Raw genomic sequence first — 16,124 nt, forward strand, 5'->3', positions numbered from 1 at the left:
TGGCAGCAGCAGCTCAGTTGGTCCTCATGGGAGGAATTGTTGTCACTTATGTACACATATCACTATTAGCCTATAAAAAGGAGCAGGAGAGGGGATTTCCATTCTCTTTTTGCAAGAAGGGTGATGCCCACAAAGGGCCCCTCAATTTGAATACTCACACTTCAGAAGATTGCATTCCACTTTTAATTGACATGGAAGATTTTTCACCGAAGATTAGTTGTTTTGTGTACTTAACGTTTTCTTCTTCTGGAAGAGGCTAGAAAAATGGATCTTCATTGGCAATGATTTGTCTAATGTTTACAAATTTGAATACTGTTCACTGATACTATTGGCAGCTTCAAGAAGTGGCCAACAAACAGGATTTCTTGATGTGGTATCTTAGTGGTGATGGGAATAAAATCAGATCTAAATAAGGAGAGATGTGAGGGTTTCTGGCAATAGCTCTGAAACATCTTCAAGAAAGAGACCGCTTTCAACTTCTAAATTCCTTGTGCTTTATTATGTTCTTACCAAATTTAATTGATATACTAAAAAAGCTAATATTTAATGTAGTTTCATGGACTCGTATTAATGCAGTCACCTGGTGATCTGTAGTTTCAGACCGTTTCTCTGCGGTAATGAAAAAGAGAGAAATAACTGATTGTTTCTGTATTTGTTCTTCCATATGCATCACACTGCAAAAACAGCATAATTAGGCCCCACTTGTTCACTAAGCTTGATGGTGCAAGGAAGGGAGAAACAGTTTATCAAAAAAGCTTTTCAAGCACTCAAAGTAGTCCATTTGTCTTCATTCCCTTGATGTCAGAATGCTTGTGAAGATACTTTGTTGCAGTAATTTTGATGTCAAAGATAATCACCCATCTTTTAATGCATGTTCTGACTTTTTGGAGGATATATGCCAGTCTATCCTGTCTCTCCTTGCATTTAAAGAAACAATGGATTCAGGTGCTTTCTACTTCATTAGAGATGAACTACTTTGTGTTACCCTGTTCCTTCTGTCATACTTCATGAAAAATAAATGTGTTTGGTAGTCCCATTGCTTCTCCAAAACCCACTCTCTCAGCATCCTCATTGTATTTTATTGTATTTTTGTATTTATTTTTGTATTTATATACAAATTATATATTGTATTTAATTGTATTTTAAATTTGCAGGTTGTTATCTGCTATTTTAAGAGTATCAGAAGTAGAATCTAGAGCAATAAGAGCAAATCTCACGCACCTCCTGAGCCCCCAGATGGGCAAAGATATTGTATGGTTCCTCAAGCGCTGGGCAAAGACTTACCTCCTAGTAGATGAAAAGCTATATGATCAGGTAAGGATATAACTTTTATGAATTAATTGGTGAGTATTAGCAGTAATATTACCCTATGAATACGGATGTCAGTGTAGCTATTTTAAAGTGCAATGATAAAGTGTTTTTAATGTTAAATGGGTTGTGGTTTACTTCGGAATTTGTTTGAAAGTTGATGTTTTCTCCAGTTTTTTAATTAGAAATATAACTTGTTAGAGGACCCTTCTTGCACATCTTGCTGCAAGTGTGATTGTTTCCTTTCTTTTTTTCTTTTTTTCTTTTTTGGTGTGGCCATTGCCATAGCAGAATAGCATAGTGCGTTCTCAAGCTGCATAGCGGGTGAAACTCGCTGACAATTTTATAAGCTACTTCTCACTCTCCATCGGATCTTACAGTTCATCTCTAATACAGTGGTTGCCCTTGATGGATGATTTAGTAAGCTGGTCATAATTCTGAATTAGATATTTAACACAATCACAAGGTAGTATACATTAACTAATGTCATGCTACTTTCTCTCCTCTCCCCATTCTCATACATTCTCATTGTATATATCATGATTTCAATGGGGCGTTCTTTGTAAAGGGCAACTTCTTACCATGTTTGGACAGCACTAATCATTATTAGACCTTGATCCTGATTTTGCTTATAGAACTAACTATAATCCAGCTAGCTGATAGAGGCCACTCATCCGGAGGAGGTCCTATTGGCTCTAACTTTTGAGAAGGAAGTCTCTTCCTCTTCCCCTTTATTTCCACTACTGAAGCAACTAAGAATACTAACGCTTCAGGAGGCCCCTCCTTAACAAAATTAGGTATACCAAAGAGTTGTAAATAGTTGGAATCGTATTTTTCAGCTTGTACTTACAGCAGAGATAAGAATTTGTAAAGCTACCAGTTGGGGAAGAGTTGGAGAACATGTAAGAAGGAGATCCACATGAGAAACAATGTGAAGAGACAAAATAGAGTATCTAGGAAATGCACATGTTTAGTTTGTGTTGACATGTGAAAGTGGTCGAAACATCTATTTAAACCTTATGCTCAGTCACATATATATTAGGAGTTTTAAAGTTAGAAATGTTAGTGGTGTGCTGACAGGAAGCCCATGCACAACTATTACAAAATCCTTGGATTTCACTCTTGAGAAACTTTTTTTAAAGATAGGAGAACAGGCAATTTCAAGGAACTGTTTTTTAATGTGCCAGGACCAGAATGTGACATCTTTCCTGAAAGATGTGTAGACTGAAGGAAGAATCTGCAGAAAGCAGATGCAGAAAAATTGTAATGAAAATAAGTTTTTGTAAGATTCGATCTAGATCAACAGCTAGCTTTATTTTTAATTTTTTTTTATCACTGAATTTTGAGGAATTTCATTGTAAATTCATGGAAACACTTTTGGGAGGTGATTTTGGATCTTTCTTAAAATTTTTAAAGCTTTTGAACTTTCATTGGCATTAAAAGCTAGACATACTCAAACCTGGTTTTGTAATGAGGTTGAAACTTTTCTTTGTTTTAGGTGTTGTGCTTAAAATTCCAATATAAATTTGGCAAAGATTTTTCTATTGCAGGTATTCTTTGCCTTTGTCTATGTAACATTTGTGTATTTGAAGTAGGGAAGAAGTGACAGCCTGAAAAGAATTTGCTGACAATGATTACCATACACTTTGGGGTTCTGGCTTCTGTAAAACTCACTCGTTTTAATGCTTTTCTTATAGATAAGTCTGCCATTTAGTACAGCATTTGGTGCTGATACAGAGGGTTCCCAGTGGATTGTGGGTTACCTTTTAGAAAAAGTGATCAGTAACCTGGCAGTGTGGAGTTCAGAGCAGGACCTTGCAAATGATACTGTACAACTGCTAGTAACATTAGTGGAAAGGAGAGAGCGGTAAGTTGCTATACCTCTGGAAGTCAAAAAACTTCTTTTGCTTCCTTTAAATTTTTTTGGCCAAAGTAATCCAGAATGGGGCACTTCATATTCATGTCTCTGTAAGTCAAATTACTTTAGTAACATATTATAAATGGAAAAAAAAAATTGTCTGACAAAGTGAGGAGTGAGACCTAGATTTGACAAAACATGATCTAATTTTTATTATTGTTTAGAAGTGCACTCTCCTTCCCCTACCTTTGTGCCTCACTCTTAAACAGTGAGAAAGGAAAACTCTCCTGGTCTCCACTCTTATTGCAAGGATTTTTGTGGTGGTGTTTATTTTTGTTGAAAAAGTTCTTCCGGATTAAGAGTTCAGATACTGGCTAAGTCAGTATAAAATGTGTTTTGTAAACGTATAAAATTTTTGTTAAAAATTCCGGGATTTGGCAGATTCATACAAATGTCAAAGTTTTCTTTGGTGTCATGAACTGTGAAGCAGGAAATTCTTGAAAGTTTTACTTTTGTGAATTGATATGCAATTATACATGCAATCATGCATTCACAGTCTGCTGAAAGACTGTTCTGAAGTTTGAGGAGTTAAACACTTGAGGAATTTTCTTTTTAAAAAAAAAAAAAAAAATTAAACCCCACAGGAGCTAGTTTTGGAATAAACTGCTTATTTTATCATGATATAATGAGACTAAGCTTTTAATCCATGCAGTATGTCCATTAACTCTGTGTGTGTATGTGTGTAAAACTAAAGCACTTCCCTGCTTTTCTCCCATGTGAATTGCACTATTTTCAGAGAATATACTTTAGAAATCTTAGAGGTGAGGCACTAATAAGATGAAAGTCAAAAGGCGATTTAGCCTTAGAATAAAGGAATTAAAACTTAAAAAGAAAAAAAAAAACAAAAACAAAACAAAACAAAACCCAAACCAAAACTTCTCACAACTGCTAGCAACCTGATGTGATCTGTTCATACAATTTTGTGAAGTCTTTTCTTTAATTAATCCTTTAATTTTTCCCTTTTCTAGGGCAAACTTAGTTATTCAGTGTGAAAACTGGTGGAATTTAGCTAAACAATTTGCAAGGCGAAGCCCTCCTCTTCACTATTTGTCCAGTTCTGTGCAGAGAACACTAATGAAAGCTTTAGTTTTAGGAGGTTTTGCTCATATGGATACAGAAACAAAGCAACAATACTGGACGGAGGTAAGATATTTTGATGCTTCTGTTATTTAGCAAGTAGTACAAACAACTTGGGGAATTTTATAGTGACACAAAATCAACTCGTACAGAATCTTTTGCTTTTGAACATCTGATATTGATATTTTTTTAAATTATTCTCTCTTTGAAGGTCGATAGTTGTATGGCACCGAGAAGCTGCCAAAAATTTTATCTAAAACATCACAACCTAAAGAGAAACAACTAATAATTACCTGGAGAATTCGTGAAACAGCCAATATAGCAGTACACTTGAAAGAGACTATTATAATAAGTTAAGAATTTCCCTTGGAACTGTGTAATTTCTTCCTTTTATTTTAATTTGGTAGTGTTATGCATTGTTCAGTTGTTCACTTGATGATAATGACAGTAAGTAAAAAGCTAATGTGGGACATAATGAAGAGCCTTGACCGGCTTTTTATGCCCTGGCTCCATTAAAGCTCAGATATTTAATACCAGAAAGATTGGTGCTAGAAAGTAGCTGAAATGTGATCTGTGAGCACCACATGAGTTTGTAAAGCATTGGCCTTCTGAAAGAAACTTGCTTTTTTTAGCAAAGATATGGAATTAGTGATTGAAGGTAAAACTATAATGCACTGGAAGTAATTGGGAAAAACATTTAACTATTTTTGTGGAAGTTTCTAAATTGTTTCTAAACACAGCTGATTACAAAAGATTGCACTATTGAGAATCATAATATGACAAAGATAATTGTGAATATGAATCTTAATGCTTTCATTGATGAACTGTTAACAATTTTTTTCCCCCAATACTGAATTTGGAAGAGAATGAAATACTGTGAGCCGGAGAAAGACATTGTTATTTGCTTAAAGACAACAAAATAACACAGAATGTTTATGGAGGTGCTTGTTTTGAAACCAGCCTGCAGGTTATGATGGATAATGAGAATCACTAATCGCTACCACTTCAGGTTACATTAATGTGACAGATAACAACATAATTAAGCTGTTGGAAACTGGAAGTCATTGATTCTTGTACTGCTGTGCCAAAAGCAACCCATGAGCTTGCTAAATTACTTAAACCTCACATCCCGTGATAGTATTCTTATCTTAATGTGACTTTTCTAAACAATTTCAAGGTTCTTCAGCCACTTCAGCAGCGATTCTTGAATGTGATAAACCAAGAAAACTTTCAGCAGATCTGTCAGGAGGAGGAAGTGAAACAGGAAATCACTGCTACATTAGAAGCACTCTGTGGCATTGCTGAGGCTACCCAGATTGATAACGTAGCAATTCTCTTCAATTTCCTAATGGACTTCCTTAATAATTGCATTGGATTAATGGAAGTGTACAAAAACACACCAGAGACTGTTAATCTCATAATAGAAGTCTTTGTTGAAGTTGCACATAAACAAATTTGCTATCTTGGAGAGGTAAATAACCAAAAGGGGAAGGAGGGGAAGAGTGTGTGTGTGTGTGTATGTGCGCGCGCGTGTGTATACAGTGCTATCCCTTAAACATAATAGAGGATAGTGATTTTTAGATTCTATAGAGAAAGAAATGCTATATGGTCACATCTGTTAGAGGAATTCCTTTGTTTAAAAATATACACTTGCAAAGACTAAAAGCAGGATTAAAAGTGTTCTTATACCAATAAACTTAACTATAATTCATCACTAATCTAACTCTGTGCATGCGTGGCAAAAGAGTGCAGACCATGTTGAGTACTTCCTTTAACCATATCAAGCTTCCCTGAAGGCTTGTCTGGGAGAATTGCAGCACTGTTTTATGTGGCAAATGCGTACCATAGAGACACTACCTTGGTCCTAAACAAGGCATAATGGATACCAAGATATTATCTGGTAAAACGAGTCAGTGCAGTACATTTACATCTTTGCACTGTTGGTTAATTTTGGTTTTGCATCTGGAAGCGATCCTGCCTATTCCAAACTGGGTATGCACAGTGTATTATGGCTCCAAACTTTGATAGCTGAAGTGAGACCCCAAGGGATTTTGTTGGTAATCTAGTTTGTGAGATTAGTAAGATGTGTCAGCCTGTCCCAAACCACTCTTAAGAAAACAAATAAACAAACCAAAAAAAAATGGAGGAATTGATAAAAGTTAATGCTCTGCTGTTTCAACGGGTAGCACATCAATATACAGGTATAAGTGTTCCTATTCTTTAAGGTGGCTGTTTCCTTGATGATTTTGTGTGCGGTTGTTACAAAAAGTGGTTATATAACTGAAATTAAAATCCTGGGGCATCATCAACCAAGTAATGCCATCTTAAAACAATATGTGTCTCCTTTAGCATACAGAAGTTTTCTTATTATCTAACATTGTTTTATAGGCCAAAGCCATGAACTTGTATGAGGCCTGCCTAACTCTGCTCCAGGTGTATTCCAAGAATAATCTAGGTCGACAACGGATAGATGTTACAGCAGAAGAAGACCAGTACCAGGATCTCCTTCTTATTATGGAGCTTCTCACTAATCTTCTATCAAAAGAATTCATAGATTTCAGTGATACAGGTATGAAGGAATTGGTAACTGCTGAACCATAACTTGTGTTCTAAACTGTAAAAATCATTGCGGGGCATGTGTTCAATCCAGGTAAAGTGAAGACTGAAGTTTAGGCTTAATTAGATCAGGATATGGAAATTACTGTTTAATGTGCCAGTAGCAAAGGAAGGACTTTTCACAGTATTCTACCATCTGAAATTATTATTCCTCTCATAAAATAGGTCATGTATGAAACAGCTTGAAATCTGAATGTTGCAAGTCTGAACATGTAGTAGCAGCAGTCTTACAACAAAAAACCCATAGAGAAGTCAGAATAGTAAATTACCGCAAGAGGGCAGATGGATTTTCTTCTTAGTACAAGATCCAACTTTTCTGAAATGCTTAGCTCATTAAAATTCCATCACATTTGAGGGTTTTCTATATTCCTCATTCACAGAACATGCTTTATGGTATGTGGACAGAGTTAAGGATTCTCTTTTGTAACCCAGCCTGTTACTTTCTTCTGTGTATTTGCCACTTAAAATTGCAGTAGTCCTGAATATGATCTGCCAGTTCTAGCTTAGCTGTGCTGCATTGCTTTTGAGTACGTTGAGACACATTTGCATGATTCAGATCTCACCACGTCCTATACAGTTTGCACAGAAGACATGCTCAGTAACAAACTGAATCTGCCTAGGCTGCTTTGATGTTGCTTATTGCTTTCTTCAGGTATATCTTGAAAGGGAGAACCTTGTACTCCAAAGTTCAGTGCGTCAGTCTAGTTTTTTGTCATGCATGCACAACACAAATACAGAAACAGATTTAGACTTTGTCCATTGAATAGACAGCTCGATGCCATGTAACACACTCTTTGAGGTCAGACATTGGAAGTTAGTTGCATGGAAAACACTGTAAAATACTTACCATGAAACCAAGAAATGTGAATACTACCTAAATGTAATGCCCAGAGATCAAATGTATTGTAAGTTGTCTGCATACTGTTGCTGACTCAATGCAGGAATTATAAAAGTTAAGGTCACTGCCAGTTGATGGGAAAGGTAGGTCTTACCAGTAACTGGAAAAAGCTTGGCAACGTCTAAACTACTGCATTAACTCTCCCGATTTTTTTTCTCCTCCTTGTGTTTATAAAATATATATAAACATAGGTAAAATATATATAAAGTATAAAAATGAAGTAATATTTTGCTCACTATTTATGTGTGCAGGCATGAAGCAGCTATCACTAGAAACAAATGCAATGTTCTGTAATGGAAGGGAGCCCTCAGTATCTGAAGTGTTCTGTTTTAGCATGCCATCTGGTACACGTGATTATGAAATGCTTAGTCCTAATGAATATAAATATAGAGTGATGTGGCAGCCTCCACTCACTAAGTTTCTATTTTAATACAGTGCCTCATGTTTTTGTTTGGGGAGAGAGGAATAGTCCTATTTTTAAAAATGTCTTTATAATAAAGAAACGGGACTCTTTTTTCAATATGTTTAATCCTCCTTTTATAGAAAACATTTTTTGTCTTTTCTGCAGATGAAGTATTTAGAGGACATGAACCTGGGCAAGCTACAAATAGATCTGTATCAGCAGCAGATGTTGTCTTATATGGGGTTAATCTAGTTCTGCCTCTAATGTCCCAGGATCTGCTGAAGGTAAGTATGTTTTTATACATAGTTGCTAGAATATGAAAACTTTATAGTAATGAATTCCCAGAATTCATTCCTATATGCATTCCACCTCCATAAGTTGAGTTTTCTAGGCTTTTAAAAATGCAAATAACTGTTTGGCAGTTCTAGATACTGTTTGAAAAGAAATATTGTAAGCAGGTCAACAATTAGCCAAACCTGAAATGTGACTCGTGGAATCCTTTTTCTGATAGTGTCAGAAATGTGATAGGAAGCATAAACAGTGACATTAGTCAAAAAAAGAGATCTGGGAGCAAGTAATAACTCTTTAATTATTTTCACAATGCAGCTGGCTTTCATATCATAGACATCAGCCGCTTGTCAGTAGAACAGTAAAATATGAAACAATGGAATGGCACTATTTCATTGGGTTGCACTGTGTTAATGTTTTACTATGAATCAGGGGAACATTTCTGAAGTGCATCTGAGTTGTCCCCTCTTCACATGCTTTCTTATCTGGTAGCACTTGCTGAGTATGAGAGCTGCATCCATTTTAGATGAAACTAAGTCAAAGGATGTAGCCTAGGAGCCCCTCTATTGTGACCAAGGCTTTTACCCCACAGGAATAGACTTGCTCATGCCTGAAGTAAAACTCCTTGACTTTGTACAGAGCAGATACCAGGCTCCCACCATCAACTGTTTAGCTTTAGCAATCTTTTTTATTGTACCACAGTGTTTGCTAATAAAGTTGTAGCCATTCTAATGACTCTGAAGTTGTCTACTAAAATTGTTTTTTCCTCTTCAGTGGAAAGCATCAGTCCTGTCTCTTCGTAAAGGCGGAAATTATGTCAGAACAGAGTTTATGTGATTGATTCTAAAATTACCATGTTTTTCTTTTGACAGTTTCCATCCCTGTGTAATCAGTATTACAAATTAATCACTTTCATCTGTGAGATATTCCCTGAGAAAATTCCACAACTTCCAGAGGACCTCTTTAAGAGCCTAATGTACTCACTGGAGTTAGGGATGTCATCGTATCCTTTATAGAGCTTGGGAGTGTTTAAAAATCTGAGTTGCTTTTATAAGGACCTGTAAAAATCGGATTTTATTTTTCTTTGCATTTTTTTCCTTTTCTATCAGTCTCTGTATCTATAATTATATATTGGTAATCAACTCTTACTCTCTGGTGATTGAAAGTTTCACTGCAGTGTCTGTTGAGATTCTAGTATTAGCTGAATTTCCTCTGACTCGTGTTGCTTGAATGCAGCCTTTAAGTGGTTTAGCATGTAAGTTTTTTCTGGCAGCCATTCCTGCCTCCTCCATTACTTCACTTCAGAGTGTGTAACTTCATAAGCCTTCAGCTGGTATCCCAAAGCCATTCCTGAATTAATTCCTCAGCTGGTAATACAAAACACTGCTGCTGTTCTACTGGGCTGGCTCCAGAGCATTTCCTGTCAGGGTGCCAATGGGCTCTCCCTCTCATAATGGGAGTACCATTTTCACTAATCTGTGGCACGTGTCAGAAACAGATGAGCTTGACCATAAGGGACTCTTTCTGAATATGTTATGTCAGAGGGGGTTATATTACCTTAGGGTGTATAGCTAATAAAAGAAGGCAACAAAGTTGGGATTTTTTTCCCTTTTCTTTTTTTTTTTTTTAATTTGATTTTTTTTTTAATAACAGCTTTATAGTAAAAAGAAATCTTGAAACACACAAGCATTTAAAATATTTTCTGGTGACACCACTGGGAAGTTTACCACAATTTAATTGAAATATGACTTTGATTCTTTAACACTCATTATCAGAATGAGTTCCGAGGTTTGCCAGCTCTGTCTGGAGGCTGTAACACCATTAGCAGAACAGTGTGCAAAAGCACAAGAAACAGATTCAACCCTTTTTCTAGCAACAAGGCACTTTCTTAAGGTAAGGCATCTGCGTTTCGTGTTACTTTGGGTTTTTGCATACAGGTAGCATCAAGAGGCCAAAGAGTGATCATATCTGGCTGGGTTAATCAGGATCACACATACAGTAAGAAACAGCCTGTTAACTAAAAAACTGGTACTTTAAGAAGAAAGAGAGCATGAAGGACTGAAGACATTGGACTAGAGTACAAAGGAGGATGGAGGCATAGAGGGAGGAAATTACTTATTGCCAATCAACAAAAGACCTGAGCCTCTCAAAATGCAATTTATATTTATCCATGCTCTGCCCATGAGCTCTGGAATAAACCTGATTGACAATTTTTGCAGTTAACGTTTACTGTGAAAAGTGTGAAATAGAAAGCTTCGAGTTGTGTGAACTGGAGGCTGGGTAGAGTCCTAAAATGAAGCAGAAAAAAGAGCATAGTTGGGAACTAGAAAGAAGATGCTGTCATTTATTCAATGTATCCAATGAATTATGTTTTTTCTTAATCCAGTATCATATTTAGTAGTTTCCTTTTAGGACCATCCACTCTATCTCATTGAATTTTGGAGTGACCTGGTAGCAACCAGGTTCCTGCTAACTGGGAACAAAGTAGTTGGGGAACTTGTGTACTTGTCTTCCGATTTTTTTGTAAAGTCTTCAGTTTTCCTTAAGACATCTTTTCTTACCAAACTGACATTCGAACTTCTGGGGATTGATCATTAGAAGTATACATCAGCCAAGCTGAGAGGATGAGAAACACCTTAAATAATTTTATTTGTCTTTATATTTCTTCTAAGTTAACATAGCTTTCTGCCTCTTCTCTAAGTTTGCACTTAAAATTTTAATACCATTCTTATTAATCTGTTCCCTGTTTGGCTTACTGTGAGCTGTAGGAGTCTCCAGCACTTGAGGAAAAAGTTCCCTGTTTTATTCTGGAAGAGGAAAGGCTTTTTTCTCTGGAGTATCTGCAGCTTTTGGAGAAAAATACAAGAGATGCCATTTCTCTCTGAAGAACACATATAAATCAACAACAACTTTCAGTGCTTTGAGATGTGAATTTGTGCTGTTAAGCCAAGACTCGACTTCTGAAAGAACTTGGCTTTCCAATTACTGATACCTAAATTTAAAAAAAAAAACAACAACAAAACAAACTTGGATGTTTGTAAATACAAGTTCATTATTATTATTATTATCAGAAGTGAAGATGAGGTTCAGCAGCAAATGTTGGTAAGGTAGAAAGTTAAGTTTACACTTCCGTAACTACTTTTGGTTTGTGATTTCAGATGGTCTTTGATATGCTGGTACTTCAGAAGCACAATACAGAAATGACAACTGCAGCAGGTGAAGCATTCTACACACTAGTGTGTTTGCATCAGGTATGGCATTTAGACACTTACACCCTGAAAACCAGTCATTTGTTAAAGGAGAGTGGTTAGTTACTGTGCGTCTGGCAAATCATAGAATTAATAGGTTGGAAGGGACCCTCAGGAAGTCTGTAGTCCAACCTCTTGCTCAAAGTGTGCTCAACACTGAGTTCAGATCAGGCTGCTCAGGAGTTTTTCCAACTGTGTCTTGAAAACCTCCAAGATGGATATTCCAAAGCCTCTCTGAGCGGCCTGTTGAATGCTTTATTATTTTTCTAAAATACAGAAATAAAATATAGCTTTCAGCACCTGCCAGGCAGTCCTGGTGGCCCACCACTGGACTCATTCAAGTTCATCAATATCCTTCTTGTGTTAAGGAGTCCAAAACTGGACACAGTATTCCACATCTGATCTAACAAGTCCTGTGTAAAGATAAATAATAAATAGAGCCTAGTATGCTGCTAGTGTTCATTGCTGTTGAGGCACACTGCTGACTTACTTAGCCTGCTGTCCACCAGGGCCTTCAGGTCCTTCTATTCAGCAGAACTGCTCCCCAGCCTGTCAGTTCTCAGTCTGTATAGTTGCAGGGGGTTAGTCTGCTTCAGCTGCAGGACTTTGTGTTTGTCCTTGTTGAATTTCATGAGGTTCCTGTCAGCTCATTCCTCCAGCCTGACTAAGTGTCTCTGGATGTCAGTTTTGCCCTTGAATGCACTGGCTCCACTCCCCAGTTTGGTTTCATCCACAGACTTGAGGAGAGCGCATTTCTTCTCCTCCAGGTCACTGACTAAACTATTCAACAGGACAAGGCCAACATGAGAGCTCTCAGTGCCACTTATATGCCACCCGGAAGCTGCTTATGAGCCATTAACCACAATCCTTTAGAGGCTGGTGATACAGGTGTGTGTTCACCCATGTAGTAGTCCACCCATCTAGGCAGTAAAGTCCCACCTTGGTTACAAGAATGCTGTGCAACGCTGCTAAAGATTTGCTAACATCAGGCATCTGCTGCTCTCCCCTCATCCACATTGTAGTCATTTCATCACAGAAGACAGACAGGTTGGTAGAACATGATTTACCCTTGGTAAATCCACACTGGCTGTTCTCAGTCCCTTTCTCTTTCACATGCCCAGAGATAGCTTTCAGGAGTACTTGCTTCATTATTTTCTTAGTCATTCAAAGATGATAGAGAGCAGCCTTTTAATGACATGAGCCAGCTTTCTGAGCCCTTGGATGGATTCTGTCAGGTCTCATGAGCTTGTATCCCCCAAGATTTCTCAAGAGATCCCTGCATTGATCCTCTTTACTACTGGTAGTTCCTCTCCTCCTTGAACCCTGTCTCTAGTCATAAAGGTCTAGAAAACCTGTCAGTGAAGACCAAGGCAAGGAAAGCATTGAGTATTTCAGCCTTATCTTTTGTCTGTTATCACTAAATGACCTGCTCCATTCAGCAGCAGGGCCCACATTTTTCCCTGTTCCTTCTTTTACTGTTAATGTCCTGGTAGAAACTGCTCTTGTCCTTGATGTCCCTTGCCAAATTCAGCTTTAGCTGAACTTTGCTTTTCTGTCATTGTTCTTGTCCAGACAGTGTTTATGTTTTCCTCCTTTGTAGTTGTCCCTGCTTCTGTCTCCTGTTTGTGTCCTCCTTGCACTGGAGTTCAGTCATGAACTCCTTGCTTAGCTGGGTTGGTGTCCTGATGTGTTTATATTGTTTTCCTCAGTATCTGGACAGGCTATTCTTGTGCTTGGAAGAGGTTGTCCTTAAAGACCTGTCAGCTCTCCTAAGCTCCTTTTGACTTCAGAGCTCTCTCCCACAGGATCCCACCCACCAGCCTCCTGAATAAGCTGAAATCTGCTCTTGTGATGTCCAGGGTCTGTAGTCGGCTGCCCTCTTTCCTTGCTCTCCTAAGGATCCTGAACTCCACTATTTCATGATCACTGTAGCCAAGGCTGCCACTAATTACCACATCCCTGACCAGCTCTTCCTAGCTGTGAGTAGCAGATGCAAAATCACGCCATGTGGCCCACCTGGTATTTGAGCAAATGTTAGGGAGATAATCTTTGATAAGTCTGATCTGGAAAGTTCCTCAAGTTGCTTGAAGATGACTCGGTCCACTACTCACCCTGTTTTTGTGATTTGTAACAAGCTCCCACCATGATGTCTTCTTTACCACCTCTCATCTGATCACGACCCATAAGCACTCAACTAGATTGTTGCCCAGTCCATAGAAAAGCATCCTTAATTTGAGCTGCCCTCTCACATAAATGGCAATCTTCTGTTCTCTTCTTCCCTAAAGGGCTTCCCTAAAGAGCTGTCCACTCCAGTCATGCCACCTGTCCCACCACATCTCAGTGCCTGCAGTGATGTTGCAGCTCTGCATCTGCACAGGGAGCTGTAGCTCTTCTGTTTGTTTCCAAAGTTGAATGCATTGCTGCACAGGCATTTGAGGCTGGCCTCCTTTCAACCTGTTTCATCCTTCCCAATGAGCACTCTTAAAGCCATCACCCTCACTTATCTACAAGCTGTTACCACCAGCCCCCAACGTGTCCTTTAAAGCCCTTCCTGCCAGGTTGGCAAGCCTTTGGCAAAGGTGTTCCTGAGCCACTTCGTCATACGGATCCTCTCTCGTTAGCAGCCTCATCCCTCAAAGAGGGACTCATGATCATATAAGACAAAAAGACCCTGTGACACCAGCCACAGGTGGCAACTTCATGTTGTGTCTACCCCCACCCAAGCCCTTCACCAGTAGAACTGAGGGGACTGCCATTCTGGCTCCCATGTCCTTCACCCTTGCTCCCAGAGCTCAGTAGCTCTGGACTTACTGCCAAGGGACACCTGGAGCTTGTGTCATTGGTGGCCATGTGGCTGAACAACAAGCAGTGATAGACTGAGGGCTGAGGATGATTCTCAGCAGTCTGTCCATAATAACAGCCCAGATCCTGGCCCCCAGCAGAGTTTTTAGGTCCCAGTCTCATCCCCTGCTGCACAAGCTTCCATAGTTTCTGCAAAGTCCCCTCCAGGAGCCATGCTGCTGCATACCAGGTAGCCACGTGTTCCCTCAGCAGCTGAGCCAGGCGCCTGTTAAGAGTCAGTTTGCTGCATTTCTCAAAGCTCTCAAAGATTCTTTCACTGTCCTTTTAGTCATGTTTAACGTGTTTCTTTGTGTTCTGTTTCTGTCCAAGTAAGCATGAGAATAAGTGGGAAACTCTTAGAAAGGAATCTAAGCTCTGTCCCAGGGAAGGGAGTCTAGAGAAGGAAAAACCTGTGGGAGGAGATGGTTGGTATGGCATGCCAAATGTGGGGCAGGCATGAAGAAGAGCAGTATGGTTTGCAGGAGCAAGCCTATGCTAAGTAAGAGCCAGAAGGCACTTTGAAGGGTGTGCCTTAAAATTTTCTTCTTACTCTGCACTGCAAAGCACTGTACCTAGCTCTAAAGGCTTCTTTAGCCTTACTAAAAAAACTGGTCTGACTGAAGGGCTTTGTCTGGTTTAGAGGTAGGTGAAAGGCTGCAGGTCCATAGTCGCTTCTGGTATCCTGGTCAGTGAAACTGGGTAACAGGTGGAGAGGTACTGATATTTTTCTGTCACAGCCTTGATTCTGGATTTTGTCCTGATGAGAGAATGTATATATTGGTTTGGTTTGGTTTTTTTTTTTAAGTTAATAAGATTCTTGTTTATGTAACAGGCTGAATATTCAGAACTAGTTGAAACATTGCTATCAACTCAACAAGATCCAGTAATTTACCAGCGGTTAGCAGATGCCTTCAACAAGCTTACTGCAAGCAGCACTCCCCCTACACTGGACCGTAAGCAGAAGATGGCCTTCTTAAAGAGTTTAGAAGAATTTATGGCAAATGTTGGCGGACTTCTCTGTGTAAAATAAACAACAAAACTCTATGCCTAATTAAGACCCTTTCTGCAAAATGCACTGAGAAATGCTGAATGCTGACTAAATCTTGTACCTGTCTCTGGGTTCTTTGCAGCCATCTCAGATTCTAAAGAGCCTGGAAGTTTGAACATAACACAATGGAATAGGAGAGGTCAACTTTGAATCAGCTTCTGCTATTATGTGTTAGCTGCAATCTGTCATACTTTTGTGTGGGAGAGAATGAACAGAAAATTTGAATTTGATTTTTCCATATATGTGCAAACAGATATGGGCACAATGAAAAATAAATTCAGTGCCTTCCCCCCCGCCACTGGTTTAAAATACGAGTGACCAGATAAACATACAGATTTCTTTTCTACCCAAAATCAGGTTAGAGTGTGATGCAGATACATACAAAGCTCTAAACAGTTTAGCTGATTTTAAGCTTTATTTTTCCTCTCTTAAAGTTTGAGTTTGTGTTCCAATGGGAAAGAAAAACCAAATGGTATTTT

At 38.6% G+C, this 16,124-nt stretch overlaps 1 protein-coding gene across 1 annotated transcript in view; it reads left to right on the plus strand.

Annotated features, from left to right (window-relative positions):
• Nucleotides 1–15,627, plus strand: part of XPO4 (exportin 4) — a 79,799-nt gene extending 64,172 nt beyond the window's left edge. The window contains exons 14-23 of the mRNA XM_075719625.1: nt 1,155–1,314; nt 3,006–3,175; nt 4,195–4,369; nt 5,481–5,774; nt 6,692–6,872; nt 8,386–8,504; nt 9,381–9,511; nt 10,284–10,401; nt 11,667–11,759; nt 15,430–15,627. Of these exons, the coding sequence (XP_075575740.1) occupies nt 1,155–1,314; nt 3,006–3,175; nt 4,195–4,369; nt 5,481–5,774; nt 6,692–6,872; nt 8,386–8,504; nt 9,381–9,511; nt 10,284–10,401; nt 11,667–11,759; nt 15,430–15,627 (1,639 nt within the window). The remainder of the gene's footprint in view (nt 1–1,154; nt 1,315–3,005; nt 3,176–4,194; nt 4,370–5,480; nt 5,775–6,691; nt 6,873–8,385; nt 8,505–9,380; nt 9,512–10,283; nt 10,402–11,666; nt 11,760–15,429) is intronic.
• Nucleotides 15,628–16,124: the final 497 nt, after the last annotated feature.

Source organism: Pelecanus crispus, chromosome 1 (genome assembly GCF_030463565.1).
Source record: "Pelecanus crispus isolate bPelCri1 chromosome 1, bPelCri1.pri, whole genome shotgun sequence".
Taxonomy (NCBI): Eukaryota; Metazoa; Chordata; class Aves; order Pelecaniformes; family Pelecanidae; genus Pelecanus; species Pelecanus crispus.